The sequence below is a fragment of the Delphinapterus leucas genome, chromosome 1, assembly GCF_059928025.1.
Source record: "Delphinapterus leucas isolate spDelLeu-1000000601 "Yukka" chromosome 1, BTC_Dleu_Yukka2, whole genome shotgun sequence".
Taxonomy (NCBI): Eukaryota; Metazoa; Chordata; class Mammalia; order Artiodactyla; family Monodontidae; genus Delphinapterus; species Delphinapterus leucas.
In genome coordinates, this window is record NC_143129.1 from 154,910,016 (window position 1) to 154,934,938 (window position 24,923).

Consider the following 24,923-nt stretch of genomic DNA (forward strand, 5'->3'; position numbering starts at 1 on the left):
TCACATTTCCTCCTGCTAGAGTATAAACATTACAAGGGCAGGAGTCTTTGCACTGAAGTGACTCACCCTTTCCAAAGGCTCAAGTATTTGTTGAATGAGTGGATGAGACCTGATTTCTCTCATCTACAAAACAGGCATAATAGGACCCACCCCACACACTGTTTTGAGGATTCCATGAAAAATATGTATCTCAAATATTAGGCACAGCAGGGTCACCTACCCTCATTTAGGATGTGGCTCCTCAAAGAACCACTAAGGACCAGGTTAGCCAGCTAGGGAGGTGTGGAGGGGGGAGATGCTCCAGAATAGCTCATGGGAAGCTCTGGAGCTGAGAGAATGCTGAGGCAAGCATGAAGAGTAGACCAGGTCATGACTGGAAAGGCGGGGGCCAATGACTGCAGAGGCTGGGTCCTGCAGCCTCGGAAACCTGTGGAGTCTGGGCCAATTCTGAGGCCCTGGCAGGGTCTCCTCAGGACAGTGCCATGGTCACATCTGCCAACAGAATCACTCTGGTTGCAGTGCTGAGGATGGGCTGGCTGGAGCAAGGGCTGGGGGCAGGCAGACCAGGGAGCAGGCATGGCTGCAGGAGAGGGTGGTCCTGGGAATGCAGAGGACGGAACAGGTGCAGAAGAGGCCAAATGGGCAGGGTTTGGTGATTAGTTGGATGTGGGGGTGAGAGTGGAAGGGATGCCTGATTGGGGACCGGTGGATGGGGAGCCTTGGAGGAGTGGGTTGGGAGGAGGGGGGTGGTGACAGCCTAGGGGAGGGGGGCAGACACCAGCCGGCGGAAAGGGCAGGGACTCTGGAGCAGACATAACCAGGTGCGTGTGGGTCCCAGCACCGGCGCTTACCTGCCCTGTGGTCTGCCTGCCTGGTGCAGTTTGTATGCTGTCGCTCAAGTGATAATCTGATAGCTACCCTCACTTGCAAATGTTTAATGGCTCATTTTTTCACGAAGAAATATTTATTCAAATTTAATATCATCAAGTAATGCAATGATGGTGTTGTTTTTCTCAACAAATAGACATATGCCCGGCAGTGAGCTAGGAGCTAGGGAAGCCAAGAAGAGCCCCGATCCCAGGCCTCGGTCACTCGGGGCCCCCAGGGAGACAGCTGGCAGCACTAGAGTGCAGTGAGGGCCTCGAAGGAGGCGGCATAGCGCAGTACAGTGGCATGTCACCCAGCAGGGACACCTGCATCCCATTCTCAGTCACCTCAAACCCGTCAGCTGCCTCCAGCCTACCTCTGGCCTTATGTCTCCCTACCCGGATCATGTGCGTTCCTTGTAGTTTCTCGTATTTGTTGGTCTGTTTCATGCTTCCAAGCCCTTGTACAAGTTGCTCTCTCCATTGGAAATGCCGTTCCCATCTTTTGAAAGTAGCCCCTACTCACCCTATGAAACACTCAGAAGCCAGCTTATATCACCTCCTCCAGGAAGCCTTCCCTGATCCTGCCGCAGGGTGAGGTGCTGCATCAGTGCACCCACAGCACCTCTGTGTTGGGCTCATCGTGGCACTCTCTATAGTCTGGTCACTGCTGACTACATGTATTTTTCTTCCTCACTTGTTCTGGGTTTTGCTTGTCTTCTGTCCCCAGAAGTTCCATATGGTGTGACAACCTGGTAGGACTTATCCGATCACCAGTGGAGAGACCACTGCAGATGTTGCTGTGTGCCCAGGGGCCAGACGGCCACACTGTGTCCAGTACCCACATTGCAAGAATTACCAGAGTCCTCACTAACCAATTTCCATACCTTCTCGGCCTCCACTGCCACAGTGCCATCCTTCTCCTTATGGCAGGGGAGGAAGGGAGGGAGGAGGTGACGGAAGGGGATGTGTGTGGTCTGGGGAGTCCTGGTACCCACAATGTGGCGACCCAGAACATGGTGGGGGTGAGGAGAGGCAGGGGGTGTGCTTCTGGCCCGGGGAGTCGCAGCCCATGGTAGGTGCTCCTTCCACGCACTGTGGCTCAGTCTTCAGGCTCCCATCAGAAAGTGGGCATCAGGCCAGGAGCCCGTCTTCTCACAGGTCCTCAGGACAGCCTCGCTGTCTCCTGAGGAGCAGGAAATCGGCAGAACCTACCCCTAGGGACTGACTTAGAGAGCCCAGACTCTGGTTCCGCAAAGAGCCGAGACAGAGGCCCGGTTTGTAAGAAATCTGATTATTCAAATTTATTACCATCAAGAATTATGCAATGATGCTGTAGTTTTCTTAACAAATAGAAAACAGACTGTGTACAACAGTGAACTCTACAGCACTAGCATCCACAAGGTAAAAATGAATGTCTCATTCAACATTACCAACCCTGGATTGTTGATCCTGACCACCTACTTAGATCTGGGGACATCTGCCTCAGAGTCCCTCGGCTAAAACAGCTATGCACCCTTCCCGCCCCCACTTACCTACCTAGATAGTGCTGCCCAGAGGAAGAGGCCGCTCCCTGCCCCTCAGCAAGCCGAGATAATAAGGATTGAGTATAGTACCACTGAGAGAAATCCAGTAGTCTTGCCACATTGGTTTAGGAGGGCATCTTTGAAGGAGTGGAAAAGAGCGATTCTCAGGGGCTTTGAAAACAGCTGCAAACCAGGGAGGGGAGTCATCTGGCCCCTGCTCCGAGGACAGACGCGTGCTACGAGGCCCACTGGCATGCACCTGAAGGGCCAGCAGCACCCCTGCTTGGCCCAGAGGTGTGTGGGGCATGGCACACACCCTGACTGGTGCCCATCACCTTGGCCACACGGCCAGACCCACAGCCTACCAACACCACGCCATCCCACAATGCTGGGGACAAAAAGCAAGGCTCTGCGGACCCAGAGGGAATCCCGGGCACACGGAGCCACCTCCCCTCTCAGGGGTTTGAAGCAGAGGCCAGGGGATGACTCTTTTTTTCTTGTGTTTTTTTTTTGTTTGGATTTTTTTGTCTGTTTGTTTTTTGTCTTTGCTTTATCTTTAAACTTTGCAAACGACGGTGATGAGGAATGCCTTTCCAGGCTCCCCCAGACACGTCTGTGGTTCTGGGCTGTGAATGTTAAACACACACTGGAATAGACGACTGGGGATGAGTGCTTCCTACCTCCGCCCCGCCCACCACTGTCTATGGGGCCCAAAATAAGGCTCTTACGGAAAAACAAAACAGAAATTAAACCAAAAAAAAAAAAAAACTGTTTCCCTGCATTTGGCTAAAACAGGATCTTGTCTGAAGGGCTGGAAGAGCAGCTGGATCAGCGATGCCTCTGCGCAGGCTGGCGGCCCCAGCTCCACACACACGAGGAAGGCACACTCCATCCTTCAGCAGTGAAAGTCGTACCAAGAAAGGGTCCAGAGCGAATTCAAAAGAGAACGCAAGCTACACCGCAACCCCATTCTGCAGTTAAGAATTTGCAAAAGGAAAAGTCAGAGGGAAGAGGCTAGAATCCCTGTCTACCCCACTTAAAGTATAAAAAAGGAGGCTTTGCTCCCATACCCCCCACGAGAAGAAGCATGAGAAACGCGGCAGCGGAACAGAGAGCTCGCAGGGGCTCCGGGGCGGGCCCGGTGGACAGAGACGTGGCCTCGGTGCACGCCTGCCGGCCCACCCCCTCGCCCAGGGCAGTTCTGGGCTCTCCGTTCGGTGTGGCAATGTTCCTGAAACGCTGTGATCCCGGTGGGCTGTGCTCTGCCAGCAGCAGCACCTGTGCAGGAGGGCTGGATGATGGTCGGTATGGCTCAGAGGAGCTGGGTCCCCTCCGGAGCCCCCAGGTGGGGGCAGCGGAGGAGAGGGGGGCGGTGGTTACGTTGCATAGTGGTCAAAGCTGCCGAGGTACTCCAGGGCCGCGCGGTAGCACAGCTGGTACTGGTCCTGCCGGGACAGAGGTCTGGTCAGCGCAGACAGCGATGGAGGATACCCCGACACACAGCCAAGGGCACTCGCACTGCAGCCAGTGGGTCATGGACTTAGCCTCTGCCTCTGCTGGCCAGCAGCAGGGGCTAGATCCAGACATCTGCCCAGGCCTCCCCCTGCCACCCCCACTCTGCCCCTAGATCGTGTACCCTGTAAGGACCGACACGTGCAACCCCAGCTGGGAGCCACGCACAACACTGGCGTCCAGTGCACAGCTGCCAAGCGGGGAACCCGTCCGGCTCAGCCTTCCCCAGCATGTGTCTGTGAGGAGCTGGCTTTGGCATGGCCAGTGGCCTGCATACCTCTGTCTGCACCATGGCTGGGCGCTGTGTGCGCAGGGTCTTCACGGTCTGGAACATGTCGACCACGCCCTCGTAGCGCATCCGCTCCAGGACGATGCTCAGCGTGATGAACACCCCGGTGCGGCCGACACCGGCACTGCCCAGGGACAGTGCTGGGTCAGGGCTCCTGCCCCTGAACCCCCAACCCCCCACACGCCCAGACCTCCATGGGGTCGGCCCCACCTGCAGTGCACCGTGATGGGCCCATCCTGCCCGAACTGCTCCTTGGTCTTGTGCACCTGCCCGATGAAGTCGATGAAGCCCTCGCCCGTCTTGGGCACGCCCTGCTCTGGCCAGTCTGTGAACTGGAACTGCCGGATCGTCCTTGACTGCCCATCCTGGGAGAGGTGGCAGAGGCCGGGGTCAGGGCTGGAGCTTCAGGCGGCAGCCCCCCAGGGCAGGCGGACAGTGCGGTAGCACAGGTAAGCACCCTGAGGTCGTTACACTGAGGCCACCCTGGGAAATGGGCTTGCACGCCCACAGCTCACCTTCGATTCCTGCAGCTGGAGCTGGGGCACCACAAAGGCAGCCCCACCACAGGGGCTCCGGCAGCGTTACAGACAAGGTTTCGTACAAATATACACACTCCCCTGTCCACTCACCCTGGCATCTGTGACCTTGAATTCACGCAGGATATACTGGGGCATGTTGTACTCAGCCATCGGGTCAACGACAAAGTACTGGTAGCGAGCAGAGCGCTCTGCGGGCCAGTACTGGTGGCACTTCTCCTGTGGACAGAGGGCCCGGCCCCATGGTCAGGTGGGGAAAAAGTGGGGAGGGGAGCTCCAGGTTTCAGAGGTTTCGGGGACAGGATGCCACAGGTGGTGATAATGGGGTCTGAGGCTATGCTGACAGGGCTGGGAGAGGAAGGACACGATAGAGAAGGGGTGGCTGGCGTGCTCACCCTGCCCATCTCCCGAAGCCTGGTAAGCATGACGATGATGGTGGAGTTGTGCTCCCACAGCATGCGCCAGAAGTCCTCGGTGCTCTCCGCCAGAGGCCCCTGCGTGGCTATGTAGGCCTTCTGCTGTCTGGGGTGGACATAAGACTAGACATGCTGGAGGTGCTGCTGTCCCCCGAGTCTCCCCATGGCTGCCTAGTCCCTTGGGGCCCCGCTCAGATCACCCCTCCTCCAGGAAGCCCACCCTGGTCTTCCAGGCTGGCCCTACTCTGTTGCGCCCCCAGCTGGCCAGGAGCAGGCCTGGCTACCCGTGGGCGTGGTGGGCAGTCACAAGTGTGCTGACCTATAGCCATCCAGGAAGCTGGCATTGATGTAGTCGGAGCCCTCCACGCCGCGGATGGGTTGCAGACACACACGGGTCAGCTCGTAGGGCATGATGTTCACCAGGCGGTTCTTGAACTTGTTGCAGGGCAGGTTGGCACTGATGAAGCGGGATGTGTGGGCCTTGGAGCTGGCCAGCAACTAGCGAGAGGGAGAGGCTGGTCAGGCCTGGCTTCCTGAAGGACTGTGCCCGGGACCCAGTCCAGGCCCTGGAGCCAGGCAGGCCCAGCCCTGAGCCCACCTTGAACTCCAGCTCCATGGCAGTCACACTTTCCCCAGGAGGTACTTGGCCCAGCTTCTGGATGTGGGCATAGAGGTTGCGAGCAGGCACCTCCGTGTGTCCACACGTGGCGGCCTCCAGCAGTGCCTCATGGATGAACACGTACTGGTCCTCGGTCTGCACCATGTAGTTGCGCTGCGACCGCATGCACGTCACATGGCCGTAGATGTCCACCGTCTTCTCATGCTTCATCCGCTCCAGCATGGCGTCGATGACGATGAAGCAGCCCGTGCGGCCCACGCCCGCACTGCAGGACACGGACTCAGCCTGGGCAGGGGCCCACCCCGCCTCTGCCCCACCCCCCGGTGGCGTGGCACTCCCTCACCTGCAATGCACCACCATGGGCCCGGCGTCCAGCGGGTTGCAGGCCTTGACCCGCCGCAGGAAGGCCAGGATGGGGGTCGGGTACTCGGGAACTCCGTGGTCTGGCCAGGCCATGAACTGGAACTGACGCAGCTCCCGCTTCTCACTGGAGCCACTCTGGGGAGGAGAGCAGGGAGAGACGGTGTGACCAGGGAGTGTACCCTCTACAGACTCAGGGCAGGATGCCCCAATGCTGAGGCCAGACCCCGGCTTTCCAATGGGACTCAGAAGCCACACGGGGCAGCCTGAAGGAGCTCGGGTGCTGCTTCCATCCATGCCGCCCATGGCACCGGCTGTCATGGTGCGCTCACACCTCCAAGCCCCGACCTCCAACACCGGGCTCCCACTCGCCCCCTTCCCCGCCAGCACACCATGTTCAGACCATTGTCCTCATAGGTCCCGGCCGGGGGACAAGCACGGGGGCGGGACCATACCTTGTGGAGCGCAAAGGTGCGCACAGTGTAGGTGGCCAGCTCCACTGTGTCCAGCAGGGTCACCTGGATGAGGCCGTAGGTCTCGGTGCCACGGGGTGGCCAGTACTGATCGCACTTCACCTGCAGAGGGACAGCAGGGCAGGGTGTTTGGAGGTACCCAAAGGCTCAGGCGGGCAGAAGCAGGGTGGGAGGTCTAGCCCTCAGCCCCGAGCTCTCAGATCCATTATGCCACCCCTCACCAAACCCTATCATGGTCTCACGATACGCCTCCACCCCTGCCCTCACCAGGGGAACGAGGGACGTAATTGAAAATTGTTTATTCATGACCAGATTTCACCAGGCACGTTTTCTGCCAAATTTACCCATAACGTTTATGCACCATTTTCAAGCTCTGTAAATTTTACGTTCCAGTCAACGCTTTGCTGTGCATAAACAGATAACAGCAGCTCTTTCCACTAATTAACTTAGGAGACGTGTTAATGCCCCAGCTACACTCCAGCATCTGGGGAACATGCGAACATCCCAGAAACATGCCAGCAACTGGGGAGCATATTAACATTCTTGGAAAATGACAGCATCTGGGGCAACATAGTAACATGCTGGGAACCCACTAGTATATATGGGGAACGTGCCACATCCCAGGAACGTCCAGCAGCTGGGACACGAAGACACCCCAGGAAAACAACAGCACTTGGCAAGTCCCTTGAGGAGCTTCTTCCCACAGGGATGGGAAAAGGTGTCTGAAGTGACCTGGTGGCTGAGTATCCACTGCCACCCTCCTCCCCCGCCCTGGGCAGGGCTCTGCACAGCCTTACCCGGGACTTTTCCTCCAGCCGTGTCATCATGACCACAGTGGCTGTACGCTGCTCCCACACCATCCTCCAGAAATCGCCCATGGTCTCAGGCAGCGGGCCCTGCGTGGCAATGTAGGCATTCTGCTTGCGGTAGCCATCGATGTAGTTGGCGTTGATGTAGTCACTCCCCGGGACACCTATGAACAGGCAGGAAGGGACATGGGAGAGCATTATCCTGGGGCCTCCAACCCAGTCCATCCATACCTCCTCGGTGCACCCTGGGACCTGTGGGCCTCTCCTGGAGGATGAAACGTCCCCCAGCGAGGAGGAGATCAAGGGGATGGGAGGGGGCCCCGCCCTCGGCTCACCATCAATGGAGGTAAGGATGACTCGAGAGTGGTCGTAGGCAATGACGTTGGCGTAGCGGTTCTTGGGCTTGTTCACCTCCAGGTTTGAATTCTCCCACGTGAACTGCTGTCCAGGGTCAATTGACTGCAAGGAATGGAGGAGGCAGGTGGAGTGGGGCAAGAGCTGACTACCTAGTGCCTCCAGGGAGACCCAGCCTTCCAGGTGGTGTCCACATCCGGCCTTCACTCCCGGTTCACAGCCAGCCGCTCTACTGCATGGTGCCGGTGAAGGCTGAGCACCAGCTCCCCTGGCCACGGAGTGAAGAGGCTGGCACGGCACCCATCAGCAAGGCGATGGACCGAAGACTCCTCTGACCGAGGTACCACAAATCCCCTCGCCCAGGAGAGTGGTCCGGGGTGGGGTGGGGGCTAGGGAAGTCCCTCAAGCCCTGAATCCGGCTAATGAATGAGTGCAGAAGCAACGGCGGCCAGCTGCGCACGACCCAGTACTGCTGGGGCTCTGGCCAATGCTGCACGGCCTTGCCCAGCTCTCCTCTTCCCTCTCTGGCTGTTCCTTCCCATAGGCAGGACGCAGTGCTCCTCCGGAGTTCATTCCTGGGCCCTCTTGGCACTCTCCAGCCCTTCCTGGGTGAGTTCACTTGCTCTCAGGACCTTACGCCCATATGCTGGAGCTGCCATAACCCCAGCTGGAGCCCAGAGTCTCCCCTGAGCTCCCAGTCTGAATAGCCAGCAGCCCCTTGGACATCCCACCTGGACATCCCACACTCCTTCGGTCTCAACCCTTGCCAAGCTGAGCTCATCAGCTCCCCCTGCAAACCCGGCTCTGCTGCTGGGGCTCCATCTCCGTGAAGGGCACTGTCCTCATTTACCCCAAAGGCCCGGCCACAACCTGCAAGCCGTCCTCAAACTCCTCTGTGCCCCATCCCATCACTCCCAGCCCCTCAGCTCTCTCCAACCTGCTGCCAGGGCCTCAGCCAGGCCACCTCTGCTCAGACTTGGCATCTCCCTGCCTCTTCGCTTGGCCCCACTCCGTCCTGCAGCCGGAAAAACCCTTATAAAATGCAGATCTGTGGATCACTTCCCTGCTTAGTGTCCCCCATGGCTCCTCGTCGCCTCAGATGATAATAGTAACAGCTGAGGCTCAGCGGAAACGCGCCGTGTGCTTGGCACCGTTGTCAGCACTGCGTATGTCCCCTCATCTAACCCTCCCACGAAATAGGTTCTATCGCCACCCTCCTCTCACAGACGAGCACCACCCGAAGTTCTCAGCATAGCACACCATGTCCTCCAGGTTTGGGCGCCAGCCTGTTACTCTCCACGGGTCAGCGAGCACTGCTTCCGTGAGACCGCAGCACACCCCACCCCTAGCCTGCTTGCTTCAGTGCTGTCGGCCGGCCGACCTTCTCCGCACGTCTGCATGTTTAACCCCAGGGTATGAGGTCACATTCAGTGTCTCTCATCTGTCGGCACTCGTCTCCCCGCTGGCTGAGCTCCCTGTGGGCACTTGCCTCCACACCCCCAACACCCAGCACAGGCTAAGTGCCTGACGATGCCAGATGAGCGACTGACTGACCGTTAAAGGTAACACAGCTATGGGATCCTGGCTGCAGGAAAGCTCTCGGCAGGCCGGGTGGCCAGAGGAGGCTTCCTGGAGGAGGAGGCTGTGGTGAGGAAAGCGCAGGCTGGAGCAGAGAAGAGGCAGAAGGTGGACGGGGGACACCGAGTCTGGACAGTGAGCCGCAGAGCCCCATGGGAGGAAGGGTGGCGTGGGACGTGGGACTGGATGAGTGTGGGCGGGAGACCAGGCCAGGTAAGGAGCTGGAGGCAGGGAGCCCCCCCTTAGCGGCTCTGTCCCCCCCATGGCCGGGCTGTGCAGAGCAGGCCCCCAGTGGGCGCTCTGCAGGGAGAAGTGGCACGCCTTCCTCGCGGCACAGGTGATCATCAGTTCCCCGGCCAAGCTCAATTTCCTCTGTGGAAACCTGGCTCACAGCCCTTGAAGGGGAGCCCTGGTGCCCGCGATAGCAGCCCAGCTGAGGGTGGACAGATGACTGGAGCGGGGCGGGCTCACAGGCAGGGTGGAGCCAGCCCATCAATCACCCATCCATCCACCCGCCATCCTGTGCCAGCGCTGCGCTGCGGGCGGGGCGGGGGGTTGGAGGGGCCGAGTGGGGCAGAGGCGGAAGATGCCTTAACAACACCTCCGCCGGTGCTCCTTAGAGGAGGTGGGGCTCTCCTTATCACCTCCTTGACACCCCTTTCACTAGCAAAGCACCTCCCCAGCCGGGCGCCTGGAAGCCCTGACTCTGGGCAGGAGCAGTGCTCTGAAGTCTGAGCCCCCAGCAGATAGGGTCCAGGCCAGAGTGAAGGGAGTACCTGGAGGGCCCTGAGCAGGAGGGTTTGTACAGCCCAAGTGGCAAGATTCAGGCCCCCCAGCTCCCCATCTCTGTGATCTGTCCTCTGAGAACACCTGTGAGCACATGCATGTGCAGGGTACAGGCTGACAGACACATTCCACTACACATCAGCTGGGTGACCTTGGGCAAGTCACTTCCCCTCCTCTAAGCCTCAGCTTCCTCATCTGTAAGGTGGGATAACACCAGTATCCATTTCACAGGGTGTGGGGAGGGCAGGATGGTATGCAAAGCACCTAGCCTGAGCTGGCCCGCAGGAAGCTCTCCATAAATGCCAGCTGTTATTACTGACCTGGGGGTGTGTGTGTGTGTGTGTGTGTGTGTGTGTGTGTGTGTGTGCAGGAAGCTCTCCATAAATGCCAGCTGTTATTACTGACCTGGGTGTGTGTGTGTGTGTGTGTGTGTGTGTGTGTGTGTGTGTGTGCAGGAAGCTCTCCATAAATGCCAGCTGTTATTACTGACCTGGGTGTGTGTGTGTGTGTGTGTGTGTGTGTGTGTGTGTGTGCAGGAAGCTCTCCATAAATGCCAGCTGTTATTACTGACCTGGGTGTGTGTGTGTGTGTGTGTGTGTGTGTGTGCAGGAAGCTCTCCATAAATGCCAGCTGTTATTACTGAGCTGGGTTTGTGTGTGTGTGTGTGTCGTGCGTGTGTGTGTGTGTGTGTGTGTGTGTGTGCAGGAAGCTCTCCATAAATGCCAGCTGTTATTACTGAGCTGGGTGTGTGTGTGTGTGTGTGTGTGTGTGAGACAGAGAGAGGGAGAGAGAGAGAGAGACCTGTCTGCCTCTGTTAGCATCGGGGCATGTGACTGAGTGTCCTGACCCGGGGATCTGGAAGGGCCTCTGTCAGGCCCAGAACCTGAGGCCTGAGGAGTTGAGTTCCCTGCTGGCCACTGCTGACCCCTCCAGTGTGTGTTCTGGAGAAGCCTGGAGCCCGAGGCAGGAAAGGAGCCGGTCTGGGGCCAGGCACATGGTGGGGGATGTGAAGCGGGGGTGAGGGGGGAAGTCTCACCTCGTATTCCTGGGAGAACTTGAGGCCGTCGTTGGCTTTGAGGCGCTCGATGTTGTCCGCCAGGTCGGTGATAGGGATGGGCGGGTGGTCTCGCATACCTGGAAGCAGGGCACACACAGGCAGAGTTAGCGTGAGGCCTGAGAGGGGTGGTGGAGACAGCCCCAATGCATGTATGTGCACATGTGGACATGTGTGACCATGGAGCACTCGTCACTGGTGGCATGGAGACGGCGGCACATGCGGCGACAGGGATGGCGGGGCACACAGTGGCTGGGGGTGGGGGCGGGAGAGGACAGAGGTGGAAGGGTGTGTGGTGTGAGCACGAGTGAGCATGTCCGTGTGACACGGTGCTGAGTGGCGGGTTCTCCACAGGCATGGGAGGCCTCCCCACTCCCAGGCTGGGGCCGGAAGCCCAGGTGGAAAGCAGTGGACAGGATGGGGCTGGGCTGCTTCAGCCTGCACCCCGCCTGTGGGTCCTGCCTCTGGACAGCGCTCCTGCCCTCACTGGCGCCAGTCACCATGGGAGGCTGGGTGATGTCCCTGTCCCAGCACCCAGCATGTGGATGGAGTGATCATGATGTACATGGCAGAGACGTGGAAGAACTCGGAGGGAGAAGCAAAGGGGAGGAGGGAGATGTGGGGAAAGGGAGGCAGGGAGACAGGAGAGGAGTCGGACTGAGACCGGAGAGGGGTCGGACTGAGACGGGAAAGGGGTCGGACTGAGACCGGAGAGGGGTCGGTCTGAGATGGGAGAGGGGTCGGACTGAGACCGGAGGCGAGAGGCAGAGACAGACAGAGTGGCGGGACGGAAAACAGGGCGGGAAGAAGGGGGCAAGGTGGGGAGAGAGCGATGGACGAAGAAAAGACGGGGCAGTGAGAAGGTAGAGAAAAGAGAGGAAAGGGGAGAGAAGAACTCAAGGAAGGAGGGAGGCGGTGGGTGAGAGAAGTAGAGGAAACACACAGAAGCCAGAGTGGGCCCCAAACACGGGAACGCAGAAAACTAACTTGAGATATTCGGGCAACTGGGGACACTGGAACCTGCAGAGAAAAAGAACAAAAACAGGGGGGGCAAGAGAAGGACCCCGTTAACCTCTGGGCACACGGCTGCTGAGCACAGCGCGGGGCTGGGGCTCGCAGGGGCGGTCCCACCGCAGCCCCTCTGCCCCCCGAGAAGCAGATGCATCTCCCACCCAGAGCCTGGGCGGTCTCGGGGGTCTCTTTCTACGACGGAAGTCTAGGTCCAAGCCAACCTCGTGCCCTCTGGTATCAAAGTTTGACCCTGACTATTTCCAGATGAACTGGCAAAAGGGAAGTGTGCTTTCAGAGAGAGATGAGGCATGTGCGGTGAGAAACAGAAGGGTGAGTCCACACGAGGATGTGCAGATGGGGACTGTATCACTCTTTCAGCTTTTCTGTGCGTTTGAAGCACTTTCAGAAGAAGAGTTAAATTATGAGAGAAAATAATAAACATTTGCTGAACGAAAAAACCGAGAAGGAAACCCTCAGCCGTGGACAGTGCTGCCATCGCCGCCACCCCTTCTGGTCACCGGTTCCCTCCCAGACCACCCCTGTGCACAGACACCTCTCCCCGCCAGCAGTCCTGTTCCCTGATCTCAGCACCTCGGGTGACCCTCACTGTGCCCCTCCCCACGGTCCGCCCGGGGCCACAGCCTCCTGTCCTTTTGGACCCCCATCCCTTTTAACACCACCTCTGACTGCCTGTGCTCCACCCCGCCTTCTCCTCTCAGATCCCTGCCCTTTCCCCTGGGCCCTGCAGCCACAAGGATCCAGACCCCAGCAGGGCCTTCACACCCACTTGCTCATTCCCCACTCACTGTGCCTCAGCCCACTGAAATGCTCCTGCCCCCAGGACCCGCCCACCACACGCTCTCCAAGGTCCCAACTGCCGAAGCCAAAGGCCTCTGTCTGGGTCCTCCTTGCACAGCCCTCCCCATCTGGCCTCTGGGACACTCCTCTCCCCGAGTTCTCTCTCCCTCTGGCTCCTCCTCCTTGGCTATCCTTCACCCATCCTTCCTCAACATTTCACCTCCTTCCCTGGCTGCCCTTCATCTGCTCTCTCCCCCCACCCCCTCTTCCTGGGAGAGCCCATCTATTTGCAGGCGTTGACCACCGCGTGCTCCTTGGCATGCCCCACGCCCGTGGTTCCAGCCAGGACGTTGGTGCGGAGGTCTCCCTGGACCCTCCCACCCCAATGCTCAGCCAGCAACCACAGAGGCATCCTGGGACCCCTGCCCCCATCTCCTCACCCCACATGGAATCAAGCCTGGGCCCTGCTGCTTAGGTCTCGCTCATGTCTCCCCACTGCCACCCGCCTCGTCCAGGTCCTCAGCACCTTCTCAACGGCCTGCCTCCCCAAGTTCTCCCCTTCCAATCTGCCTTCCACATGGCAAACAGAGCTATGTTTCTACAGCACAATTCTGACCCTGTTGCTGCCCTGCTGAAAACCTTTAATGCCTCCCTGGAACCCTCAAGACAAAGTCCAAACCCCTTAGCCTGGCGTGCAGGTCCCTCTGTGACCGGACCTCGGCCCAGCCCTCCAGACTCATCTCTGGGCTCTCAACAACCCCAGCTCCAGTGCCGCAGGACACAGTGCCCGAAAGCTGCTTCCCCACATGCTACTGCCATAGAAGGGAGTTCCCTCCGTTCCCTCCCACCCCCTCTCTGCCCGACTAAGGCCCACACGGCTTGGCATCCCTCTCAGAGGAGGCTTCTCTGCCCTCCAGGCCCCAGCTTTGATTCCTTGAAGATCTGATCACATCTGGTTGCAACAGCCTGCTAAGTCAGCCTGGCTCTCTCTCTTTCAGGAAACGTGCCCTTGGAACTCAGTCAGCATGTTGTCAGGGAGCCCAGGCCACAGGATGAGAGCCGAAAACCTCAGGTGAGCTCACAGCTGACTGCAGTGTCAACCATAAGACATGAGAATGAATGAGTCTCCAGAATTCTGGGGTCAGCAAACTTTTCTATAAAAGGCCAGCTAGTAAATATTTTTGGCTTTGTGGACATATGGTGTCTATCACACCTACTTAGCTCTACTTTGTAGTATGAAAACAGCCACAGACAATACATACATGAATGGGCGTGGCTGCGTTCCAATAAAACTTTATTTGCAGAAACAGATGGTGGGCTGCATCTGGCCTCGGGCCATAGTTTGCTGACCCCTGATCTAAATGATTCTGGCTCCCAGCTTTTGAGTCTTTCGGCCGAGGGCCCAGACATTCTGGAATAGAGACAAGCTGCTCCTGCTACGCTCCCGTCTGAATTTCTGACTCAGGAAGACGGTGACAATAGTACATAATTGTTGTTTTCAGCCACGAAGTTTTGAGGTAATTTAACACGCGGCAATGAGCAGCTCGTGTACACACAAACCCTGTGTGTTGTAGTTCACTCATTCATTCAGCTGCCTTGTGTTTGTTTCACAGGCGCTCAACAAGAATCCACCGTGTGCACAACCCAAGGGATGGGAGAGGAAGAAGACAGTTCCTGGCTCCACAGAGCTCTGTCACTGAGGCAGTTCCAGCCCAGGGTGGGAGGTGTCATGATGGAAGCAGCATCTGGGAGCCGAGGAACGACCCTGCCCACAGGGAAGAGGTCTGAGCTGTGTCTGCTGGGGCACAGGGAGGGAGTGACAGCTCAGGTAGAAGGGGCAGCCAGAGAGCCCCGTAACAGTGGCGGGGAAGGAAAGGCAGGCACCAAGCCCTGTGCGGGGTCTCTGTACTCGCACAGAATATCTGGGGCCAGCCACCAGAAGGGCCAGATGTGGGCACCCCATCCCGCCACAAGGGTCTGATGGGCCGTTTCCCACTAACAAACCTCTCGTGTGCAGGGACCAGAGCACGGGTGCAGAGGCTGGCCACCCCGGGGCTGGGATGTGGCTCTGTGTGGGTCCTGGGCCCATACTTGGAGGGCGTGACCAAAGACGAGGTCGGGTCTGAGCAGCTAGCTGCCCCCCACCCCCAGAGGCTCCCGGGCCCTGGGGTGCCTGTCCAGCTCTTGATATAGGGGTTCCTCGGTCACTTCATCAAAGTGGGTGGGTATAGGGAGAAGGGCAGAAGGGAGGAACAGGAAATGGGGGCCAGGGTGAGGCCAGGGTCCCTCGGTGGAGACCGGCAGGCCTGGGTGGGGCAGGCAGGCAGGCTGAGGGAGCCACCCTACCTGGGGTCTGGTAGTTGAGCCGCCGCATCTCCACGGGGTCGGAGGAGTGGGCCAGCAAGGAGTCCTTCAGCCCAATTGACTGCTCATCCTTGGACGATGGGGAGTGGGTCCTTTTCCTGGAGAGGCAGAAGGGCGGTTGGTGAGAACTGAGGTCCAGGCGGAGAACAGGGATGCATGGCATAGCCTGCCACCACAGAGGCCCTGTGTCCACGGCCCTGCTCCTGTCACCCCAGCCTGGGGTCTCTGAGTGCAGGGGAGCCAGGGCCAGAGCAGCTTCACATGAGAGGACACAGGGTGGAGGGTGCGGAGACAGCGGGAATAGGGGGTGGACAGAGGGCCAGCCCAGTGAGAAAGGAAGGGGAGGCTGTGGCTCCTTCCCGTAAAGGGCAGGTCACTGCCGGGCAGTGGCTGTTGTCTGCAAGGGCCCCACGGCTGAGGCAGCAGGAGCCACCAGGAGGAAACATGCAAACAACACCTAAGATATGCAAACATCACAGAGAGCTGGGCCTCAGCTATCTGGCTCTTGGTACAAGGGTAGAGGTGCAGAGCAGCAGGGGAGGGACGGGGAAGACGTCCCCCTAGCTGGGCAGAGTCCTCCCTTGCTGGCCTCGGCTCCCCGGGCTACAGGGACAGGATGAGAGACAGACTGCAATGTCCAGCTGCTGACAAGTATCCAGGGGCCGCTTCTGCTCGGTGGACACAGGTGTGCTTGGGGAAGAAACTTACGCAAGTGTGCATGAGTGTGCAGCACACACTTCCCCGCTGCCCTGCAGCCAGTGCTCTTTGCACATAGGCCAGACTCTGTCCCCTGCAGCGCTCAGGTAACCTCAGAGACCTGGGAGCCCGGGGGAAGGCTCTGGTGAGCTCAGAGTCTGTGCCTGCAGGGGAAGTGGTGGAGGTCTGTGCTTCGCCTGTGCCCGGAAAAGGGGCATCCCCTGTGCAGAGCACCAGTCGAGAGAATGACAGAGCCTGTCCCATCGCCTGCCAAGCTGACCAGGCAGCCGCAGGCCAGGAGGCTTCTGGCCCAAGCAGCACCCCTCCCTGCTGGGCCCGCAGTGTGCATGGGGATAAGAAGTGAAGGGGGAAGCGTGTGAAGAGAGAAGGAAGGACTCCTACCTTTCTTGTTTTCTAGGTCCCGAAAGACAGGCAAGGACAGAAGAAAGGAACGGTCACTGTTTCTGCCAAGCACTCAGACCCTCTCACGACATGGGGGACACTGCGGACCCATCTATGGCACCCACGTGGCATTCACGGGGAGGGGTTGCCTCTCCTGGCAGACACCAGGACCCAGAGGCAGTGGGGGGAGGATGAATGGGTGTGTGGAACCCTCCTCAGGTTCCCCACCCATGGGTCTCCAGGCCCTGAACCAGGCGAGACTGTCCCTATTCACCCTGGGAGGAAGGAGCTAACTTCAGGAAGGAGGCACCAGGTCCAAGTCAAGGGTCAGGGTCAGGGTCAGGGAGAGATGGGGTACTGGGGACAGGAACTCGTGTGTGAACATGTTCAGACATACGGACCAACAAGCGTTCACCGACAGCCTTGCGCTGGGTGCTGGAAACAGGCCCAGCGACGTTCCCGTGGAAGAACCACTGGACAGTGGGGGACAGTGTGGCGAAGGGGTATAGGAGGGGCCCGTCAGAGCCTCGTGGGCACCAGAGCCTGGAAAGGAGTCTTGAAGGATGAGATGGCAGTTGCCCGGGCAGGGGGAAGGAGAGCTGCAGAGCGGAGGGGCTCAGCCTGGGCTGGCCGGGAGCTGCACTGGTTCAGTGACGATGTCGGGGTGTCGGCAGGGGCCAGACCGACGAGGCATTTGATGGACCTCAGGCTACAGGGATCGGACTATAAAACTCTTTAGTTAAAACTGAGAAGTGTTAAGCTGAGGGTGACAAAGTAAATCTTTGGAAACACCTTTCAGGCTGGGAGGAGGATGGAGAGGAAGGGGAGACTCCAAGATCAGGAGACTGCAGCTACCCGAGAGAGGACTGAGGCGTGCCGTGTGCACGTGCGTTACCTCGTGGGGAGCCTACGGTGGGGAGGGGGGGAGCAGGTCCAGTGATATCCAGGGCAGGACTCACGGGAGACTGGGTGGAGGGAGAGGGAGGAGGGGAGAGGGTGACACTCAGGTTTCCGGTTGGTAACTTGGTGGATGGGCCCGTCCCCTGTGATAGGGACCCTGGGGGAGGGCTGTGGGAAGGGTCAAGACACTCTGAGTCTGGGACAGCTGCAGATGCTATGGTCACAGCAGGCACTGAATAAACGTCTGCCAAGTGAATGTCCACGGGCACACGGCCCTGGAGCTGGGTCTGGACCTCTCAAGGCCCGAGCAGGAGAGCCAGGCAGGGAGTCATCTAGGGATGGTGGCAGAGGGGGTGCTGAAGGGAGGAGACCAGGAGAAGGCCGTGTCTTGAAGCTGAGAGACACACAGGCTCACATCCACTGAAAACACAGAGACGGACACACAGACATGCCCGGGGATGCACGTGAACAAGCCCTCTGTGAATGAAGCTGAGGCTGCTCATCGCACCTGGGCCACACCCATGGGTGTGCACACGCACTGCTTCTGCTCTCCTGGCTTCCCACCGAGCCCAGGGGTGCGCCCTGGGGCGCAGGCCAGTGTGGCTGCGCCAGGCCCGTATGCACCCGGCCAGGGAGCGCCTGAGAGTCCGAGGGCAGGCGGCCGTCCACCAGAGCACTCACCTCTTGAACAGGAGAATGGCGATGACAATGAGAATGATGAGGATGACTGCCAGGACGGGGCCCGTCACCCACAGCATCTCGGGCTCCTCCTGCTGCTGCGCTGGTGTCACCTGGACCACGATCTCGTCAGAGTAGGGGCTGGAGGCATAGCGCTTCTGTGGCCCAGTGGAGGAACAGCACAGGTGGTGAGCCCGGGTGAGATCTCCCACCCTCTGCCCCGCCAACCTGGAGAATGGGCTCTGGGCCTGGTCTCCCAGAACTGAGAGGCTGACCTGGGCCTGGTCAGCTCACTGGGTCCCTAGGGCTAGGTCGGGTCTGGCGTTCTGGGTCTTAGGGGTTAGGGCCTTGAGACCCCAGTGCAGGCGTGGGGCGCCTGGGGTGTTTGAGACTGGCCTGGGGTGTGTGTGGTCAGGACTTGGGCCTTAGGCAGACCTGGTCCACGGGTTCCTTCAGGGAGGCAAGCACAAAGCACTGGTAGCTCAGGTCTGGAGACAGCGGCCGGTTGTAGAAGCCCCGGTAGCTCTTCTTGTCCCCCAGGGTGAAAGTCTCAGGGAGCACGTCCACCTGAGCGGCCACGTATGGCTTCAGCCGCTCTGCCTGCCGCCGCTGCCGCAGCTCCCCACCGCCCTGCTCGATGGCCTCCAGAAGCTGACAGAGCAGAGGACGGGAGTCACGCAGGGGCCTTGGAGCACATGCTCCTGGGCCTGGGGCCTGGGACATACGCCCCCTGGGATGAGGTTAGGCTCACCTTCCACGTAAGGGGCTCAAGCCTGGCCTGACTCAGAGTCCTTGTAGAATCATGCTGAATGCCAGACAAGGCAATGCCCCTCCTCCTAGCCAACCTGATAAGAAGGGGCCCTCTGGGTATCCTGCCCCAGCCTAACCTGAGAGGGCTGGCTGCACACCACTGCGAGAAGAGGATGGCAGATTCCAAACATGCTGGGACTCCACTCTAGCCCCTCTGCGGCCTCCAGACCCTGCGGACTCCGAAGCTTACAGGGCCCAGGATTCTCTAGATCTGAGAGATGTCTCTGCCACTTCCCACCCCAGGGGATCCTCCTCAAACCCCTTTGGGGGAAGTCTCTGTAAGCCCTCCAGGAGTTCTCTGAAAGCGCCCACGGACCAGCTCAGCATCTGTCTCCCTAGAGATGAGGGCAGGCTGCCAATCAGAGAGTGACTCCAGTTTGGGGGGGGGGTGGTCCCTGGGGCCACAGCCAACCACCTCAATGGGACTGTCGTCAGTGCTACCCTTTCTGGTCCCCAGGCACCTCGTCCAGCTCCAGCTCCTCGGGCGTGCTCCATCGCGGTGCCAGCATGCTCCCTCCTACACGGTCAATGGGCACCACCATGATGTAGAACCACCTGGGCGGGCAGAGGGGGGAATCGGGACCGTCATCACCTGCGCTCGCATGGCCAGCCCTGCCCTCCCCCCGAGGCCTCGTCCGCACACCTGACGAGCGAGGGGTCCTGCACGTGGGGCATGGAGAGAGTGCAGCGGCCGTCCGCTGTGTAGGCAGAGGCAGGCAGCGGCTTGTGTGGCAGGAGGTCGGGGGCTGTGCGAATGGACACGAGGTGCTGCAGGCCCCCCGCACTGCTGCCACGGTTCGTCAGCACGAACGAGTACTCTGTGTTCGGCTGCAGGTCTGCGACCAGCTTGCGCATCGAGTGCCCATCCACCTCCACGCTCTGCCCGTTGTACAGAATCTGCGCGGGACGGGGGCAGGCAGCACGTCTGAGTGAGGCTTCCCATCATGGGCCTGCGGGGCAGAGCACGCGCCCGCGCCCCACCGGGATCCGGCATGACAAACACACACGCAGAGGCCGGGACTGCAACGAGGGACTGCAGCAGTGTGTGTGTGCCAGGTGCAGCTGACTTCACCCACCTTGAAGGGTACAGATGACTTGTAGGAGTCAGGGACCTCCCAGCTGAGCAGCACAGATGTCTTCATTGCAGCCTCCACACGGAAGTTCTTGGCAAACACTGTTGGGATATAAGGAGGGAGTCAGTTCTGGCTGTGTAGCTGGGGTGAATGGGCCTCAAGGTTTCCCGGCCAGGAAGAGACGCCGCGCGGGGGCCCAGTGGGTTAGGAAAGGCTGCAGAGGACCAGGCACCCCCCACTCCCGCCAGCTTCAACTGCACACAGTTCAGCTCCCAGCCCCGGCTCTTCCTCGCAGTGAGTACCGAGCGGGGCAGATGCCACAGGACCCGTGGTCAGGATCTCCAGAAGTGCTTGGGTGAAGCTGGAGCTTACAGACCCCAGGTTAGAGACCACAGGTCAGTGGGACTCAGTCAGAAGCATGTGGCCGCACACCAGAGCACAGTGGGCTGTGTTCACTAGAGGTCAGGGGGTCATGGCCCCAAGAGATTAGTGTTGCATACCCAAGAGTGGTGATGCAGTCAAAAGATATCAGTGGGTCAAGGTCACAAGAGACTGGAGAGTCACACAGCAGAGGTCAGTAGGTCAAGGACAGCAGAGGTCAAGGGTCATACACCGAGAACGTGGCACCCCTTCACTAGAGGTTAGTGGTCATGGACATGAGAGATTGGAGTGTCACACACCAGAGGTTGGTGGATCACAGTTGCCAGAGGTCAGTGGGTCAAGGAGAGCAGAGGTCCCCAGGCGCAGCCACGTGCCCGCAGCACACACCTTGCTCCACGGGCATGGTCCGGGACTGGATGCTGGGGCTGAGCGGGCCGGCGCCTTTGCTGGTGCGTGCACGGACCTTGACGTCATAAGTGGTGTCTGGCTTGAGGCCGGAGAGCGTCAGGTGGGTGTCGGCAGTGATGTTGCGCAGCTCCTGCTGGCTGTTGATGTCACGGTACACCACGGTATAGTTGGTGATGCGCCCGTTCCTCTCCGCCAGCACCGGGGGGTCCCAGGTCAGTTCCGTGGTAGATGTGGTCAGCCCTACCACACGCAGGTTTTGGGGGAAACCGCTGGGAGCATCCTCGGGGGTCGTGATCTCCTTCTCGAACTCCTCGCCCGGGCCGGCCCGGTTCTTGGCAGCAAGCCGGAAGATGTAGGTGGCCCCTCTGTGCAGGCCAGTGACCGTAAAGTGCTGGTCGTCCTTGCCAAAATCGATGGTGTTGGGCCGCGCCTCGTCGGCCCGGTGGTACTGCAGCCGGTAGCCCAGCAGCTCCCCAGGCAGCTCCTTGGGTGGGTGCCACTGGAGCAGCGCGGTGTTCATGGCCGTGGTGCTGACCATCATGGTGGGCCGGCCTGGGACTGAACAACCACGCACTGGGCTCTGGCCCTGCCCCCCCCTTTGGACCCCCCCTCAGCTCCGTCCCCGACCCCTCGCTCACCTGCTCCCGTGGTGGTGACAATTTTGGGCTTGCTGCGGGCACCGTCCCCCTTGGTGGTGTAGGCGGCGACAGTAATGGAGTAGGCGGTCTCCGGGGTCAGGCCGCTGATGGCGGCTTCCTAAGGCAGGAGGAAGGGCCCATTCCCATCACGGGAGAGTAAGGAGGGACCAGAGCAGGCCAGCCGCCTCAGGACGTTAGCCGGCGGGGCCCCCCAGGGCACACAGGGCCAGAGGTCCCCGGAGAGGGGCTGTGAGCTGCTGGACTCTGCAGAAGGCAGGACAGGCAGGTGGACGTGTGCCCGGGAGGACCCAGCCCATGCCGGGAGCACCAAGCCTAAGGCAGACAGTCTGCTCACTCTTCCTTTCAGACAAGAACAAAGTACCACACTGTTCCTTCGCTCCATTGTACCATGAATGACACCTCGTGAGGTCTGGGCGCGTGTGCCACACAGAGCACACAGCCGCGCATGCACAGAGCACCTTGCGTGGCTCTCGGCACACACATGCATGCAGCCTACAGCTCCTCCTGCACCAGCAGGCGGAGGGCCACCTGTAGATACTAACGCGTGTGCACGCACACCACAGAGCGAGGTGGAGGGGTGGGCCGGGGTGCCACCCTGCAGGACCAAGTCGGGACCCCTCCTGTTCCCCTCTAGGCACTGGCTCTGTGAGCACCTTACGCCCTGCAATGCTTCCTGAGCCAGGGAGGGGAGACGAGGAGGACAGAGAAACCCCACCCTGGGGAGCACACTGCCCCCAGCAATGCCTGAGAAGTCAGCCAGGGAGGCGTCCCCCTGCCTTGGCAGGCCTTGCCCACACGCCCATCTCCAGCCAAGGCATCATTTCTGGACATGCCGAGAAACACCACGGGAGGCCAAGCCACACCACACAGAGGGAAAAGTGGGGAAAAGGGAGGGGAGCACCACGCAGTGGGAACAGAGCTGTCACCACCAACCCTGGTGTCCCTCCAGCTCTGAGCCTCGGGTGGGGCCACTGCAGCTGCCACCAACCTCTCGCAGGTCCCCTCCTGCCCTGGCTGGAGGGTCTCCCAGGGCTGGGGCTCCGGAAGACACCGATGCTGGAACCCAGCCCCCAGACTCCCTTCCCAGCCTGGGCCTGGAGCAGGTGATTTTTCACTCCGGGGATCAATAAGGCCTAACGATCAGGATCGGATTTAACTCCATCTCCATCTGGCTAGAGCAGGGGCCAGGCCCTGGTCGATCTTGAACACAGGCCTGAAATTGCCGCTCGACAGGTGAGAAGTAAGGATTAGAGGATATGCCAATCACTGCTCAGCTCGGGGCTCATGCCTAAGCGCCAGTTTTCTCTGGACGTGGCTGGTGCCCTGTGGATCTTGGCGGCTCAGGCTGGGAGGAAAAGCGGGGGAGGGGGAGTGTCCCACGAGCCCAGCCTGACCCAGGTCTTGCCCGCGCTCGCACACCTCTTACTTACATAGTCCTCGGACTCCTCTGGCCGCCACTGACCGCGGGAGAGGGAGAGAAAGGGAGACAGGATGTGAAGGACTCTGGCTCTGAAGGGGCCTGGCCAGGGAGGGCAGATGGCGGGCACGGGCCTCTGAAGTGCCCTGGGGGGTGGCAACCCAGGACCACTCCCCATCCAAGGATCCCAGCCCCTGCCCCACGAGCCCAAATGTGTGTGGGCCCAACTGTGGGCAACAGGGCTGAGGAGGTGAGACCTGGAGAGCGGAGGGCCAGAGCGAGAGGGCTCCCTGACACTGAGGGGTCGTAGGGCGCCACCTGGAGGTACTTCGAGGGAAAGGCTACCAGACTTGAGGGGTGGGCTCCACAGCTCAGGCAGAGGGGAGAGAAGACGCCGAGGGCAGTACATCTGTTTTGCCGGGGCCAGTCCTGGCCTAGGCTTGCCAACCTGGTATGATTATTCACAATGTCTCCTCTCACTCTCAAAAGTATCCCAGTTGGGAAGACAGATTAGCCAGTGGCCCTAGGCAAGGAGGGTTGCCCTAGGAACAGCAGGAGCTATACCGTGGCTGGAAGGGGCCCAGGCAGGATGGCCAGCAAGATGGTAAGGGCCGTGAGTGCCAAGCTCAGAGCCTGGACCCTGCCCCACAGGCAAAGGGGAAGCCCTCAGACCCCTGTTCCTTCCTGGGATGCCTGAAAATCAAGGTAGGAAGGCATATTTCTGGGCTGGCACTGCTGCTCATTCTTGGTACATTCTTCTTCAGGCCACGGTGCATGTAGGTTTACTAGCTGGACAGGTAGAGGGAGGGAGGTTCTGTGGCACTGGAGGGCTGGCGGCTGGCAGCTGTCCAGCACAGCACAGGGAGATGGTCCATGCCATCCCCAGGATAGACGTGCCATGGGGTCCTCCGGCCCAGCGACCCTCGCAGTGCTGGTCTGGTCTCTGTCCAATGGCCCCAGTGCCTCTGTTCTGGGAAGCTCTCTTGTATAGTCCTTGCGAGCAGTGTGGGACAAGTATGGGAGGAGGCCATCAACTGTCCCTCCTGGCCACGGCCACTTTCTAGGGTGTGGCTGGGCCCAGCGCTGCTCTAGGTTCCTTGCCTGGGGTATCCTGCCATGTCCAAGCCAGGCCTGGGAATGGAGGTGCTCACGAGGAGGAGAGTGAGAGAGAAGAACGGAAAGACAGAGGCTGAAGCAAAACAGAGGGAGAGAGGATGGAAGGGATTAGAGGACAGGAAAGAGAAGAGAACGAGACAGACAAAAACACTATCAGGGAGAGGGAGAGACAGAAACAGAGAGAGGAAGGAAAAACAGACCATGGGAAAGGGACAAAATGAATGGATAAAGAAGATGTGGCACATACACACAATGGAGTATTACTCAGCCATATAAAGAAACGAAATTGAGTTATCTGTAGTGAGGTGGATGGACCTAAAGTCTGTCATACAGAGTGAAGTAAGTCAGAAAGAGAAAAACAAATACCATATGCTAATGCATATATATGGAATCTAAAAAAAAAAAAAAAAAGGTACTGATGAACCTAGGGGCAGGGCAGGAATAAAGACGTAGACATAAATAACGGACTTGAGGACACGGGGTTGGGGGGAAGGGGGACCTGGGGTGAAGTGAGAGTGGCATGGACATATATACACCACCAAATGTAAAATAGCTAGCTACTGGGAAGCAGCCGCATCTCACAGGGAGATCAGCTCAGTGCTTTGTGTCCACCTAGAGGGGTGGGATAGGGAGGGTGGGAGGGAGAGTCAAGAGGGAGGGGATATGGAGATATCTGTACGCATATGGCTGATTCACTCTGTTGTACAACAGAAACTAACACAGCGTTGTGAAGCAACTAAACTCCAATAAAGTTGTATTAAGATAAAAAAGGAGACGGGAGGTGGAGTCAGAGACCTGGAGAAACAGACAAGCTTGAGATGGAGACACACGTGGCAGGAGACAGGTCTGGCCACACAGCGGTGGAGGCACGCCCCCCACGGTTCTTTCAGAACTGACAGGGCCTGGACTGAGCAGATGGTGCTGTGGGGAAGGACAGGCCGTGGCGTCCTTGACCAGGTGCTCGGGGGACGGCTGGGCCCTGTGGCCAGGCTGGGGACCGGGCCCCATCTGCTCTTCTCCTAGCCTGGAGCA

The 24,923-nt window shown here is 59.4% G+C and overlaps 1 protein-coding gene across 8 annotated transcripts in view; it reads right to left on the reverse strand.

Annotated features, from left to right (window-relative positions):
• Positions 1-2,144: 2,144 nt before the first annotated feature.
• Positions 2,145-24,923, reverse strand: part of PTPRF (protein tyrosine phosphatase receptor type F) — an 86,705-nt gene continuing 63,926 nt past the window's right edge. For 3 of the 8 annotated variants that reach the window (XM_022575479.3, XM_089894547.1, XM_089894567.1), the window contains 22 exons: positions 22,789-22,815; positions 21,338-21,455; positions 20,679-21,257; positions 19,914-20,011; positions 19,481-19,734; positions 19,299-19,392; positions 18,463-18,678; positions 18,031-18,185; positions 15,334-15,449; positions 12,166-12,198; positions 11,161-11,258; positions 7,742-7,865; positions 7,395-7,570; positions 6,580-6,699; positions 6,108-6,262; positions 5,744-6,029; positions 5,465-5,643; positions 5,125-5,251; positions 4,823-4,948; positions 4,404-4,558; positions 4,182-4,317; positions 2,145-3,837 (listed from right to left, as the gene is read on the reverse strand). In XM_022575479.3, the coding sequence (XP_022431187.1) occupies positions 3,769-3,837; positions 4,182-4,317; positions 4,404-4,558; positions 4,823-4,948; positions 5,125-5,251; positions 5,465-5,643; positions 5,744-6,029; positions 6,108-6,262; positions 6,580-6,699; positions 7,395-7,570; positions 7,742-7,865; positions 11,161-11,258; positions 12,166-12,198; positions 15,334-15,449; positions 18,031-18,185; positions 18,463-18,678; positions 19,299-19,392; positions 19,481-19,734; positions 19,914-20,011; positions 20,679-21,257; positions 21,338-21,455; positions 22,789-22,815 (3,441 nt within the window). In that variant the 3' untranslated portion in view covers positions 2,145-3,768. The remainder of the gene's footprint in view (positions 3,838-4,181; positions 4,318-4,403; positions 4,559-4,822; positions 4,949-5,124; positions 5,252-5,464; positions 5,644-5,743; positions 6,030-6,107; positions 6,263-6,579; positions 6,700-7,394; positions 7,571-7,741; positions 7,866-11,160; positions 11,259-12,165; positions 12,199-15,333; positions 15,450-18,030; positions 18,186-18,462; positions 18,679-19,298; positions 19,393-19,480; positions 19,735-19,913; positions 20,012-20,678; positions 21,258-21,337; positions 21,456-22,788; positions 22,816-24,923) is intronic. The other 5 variants (XM_022575483.3, XM_022575484.3, XM_022575489.3 and 2 more) reach the window with 5 other exon arrangements.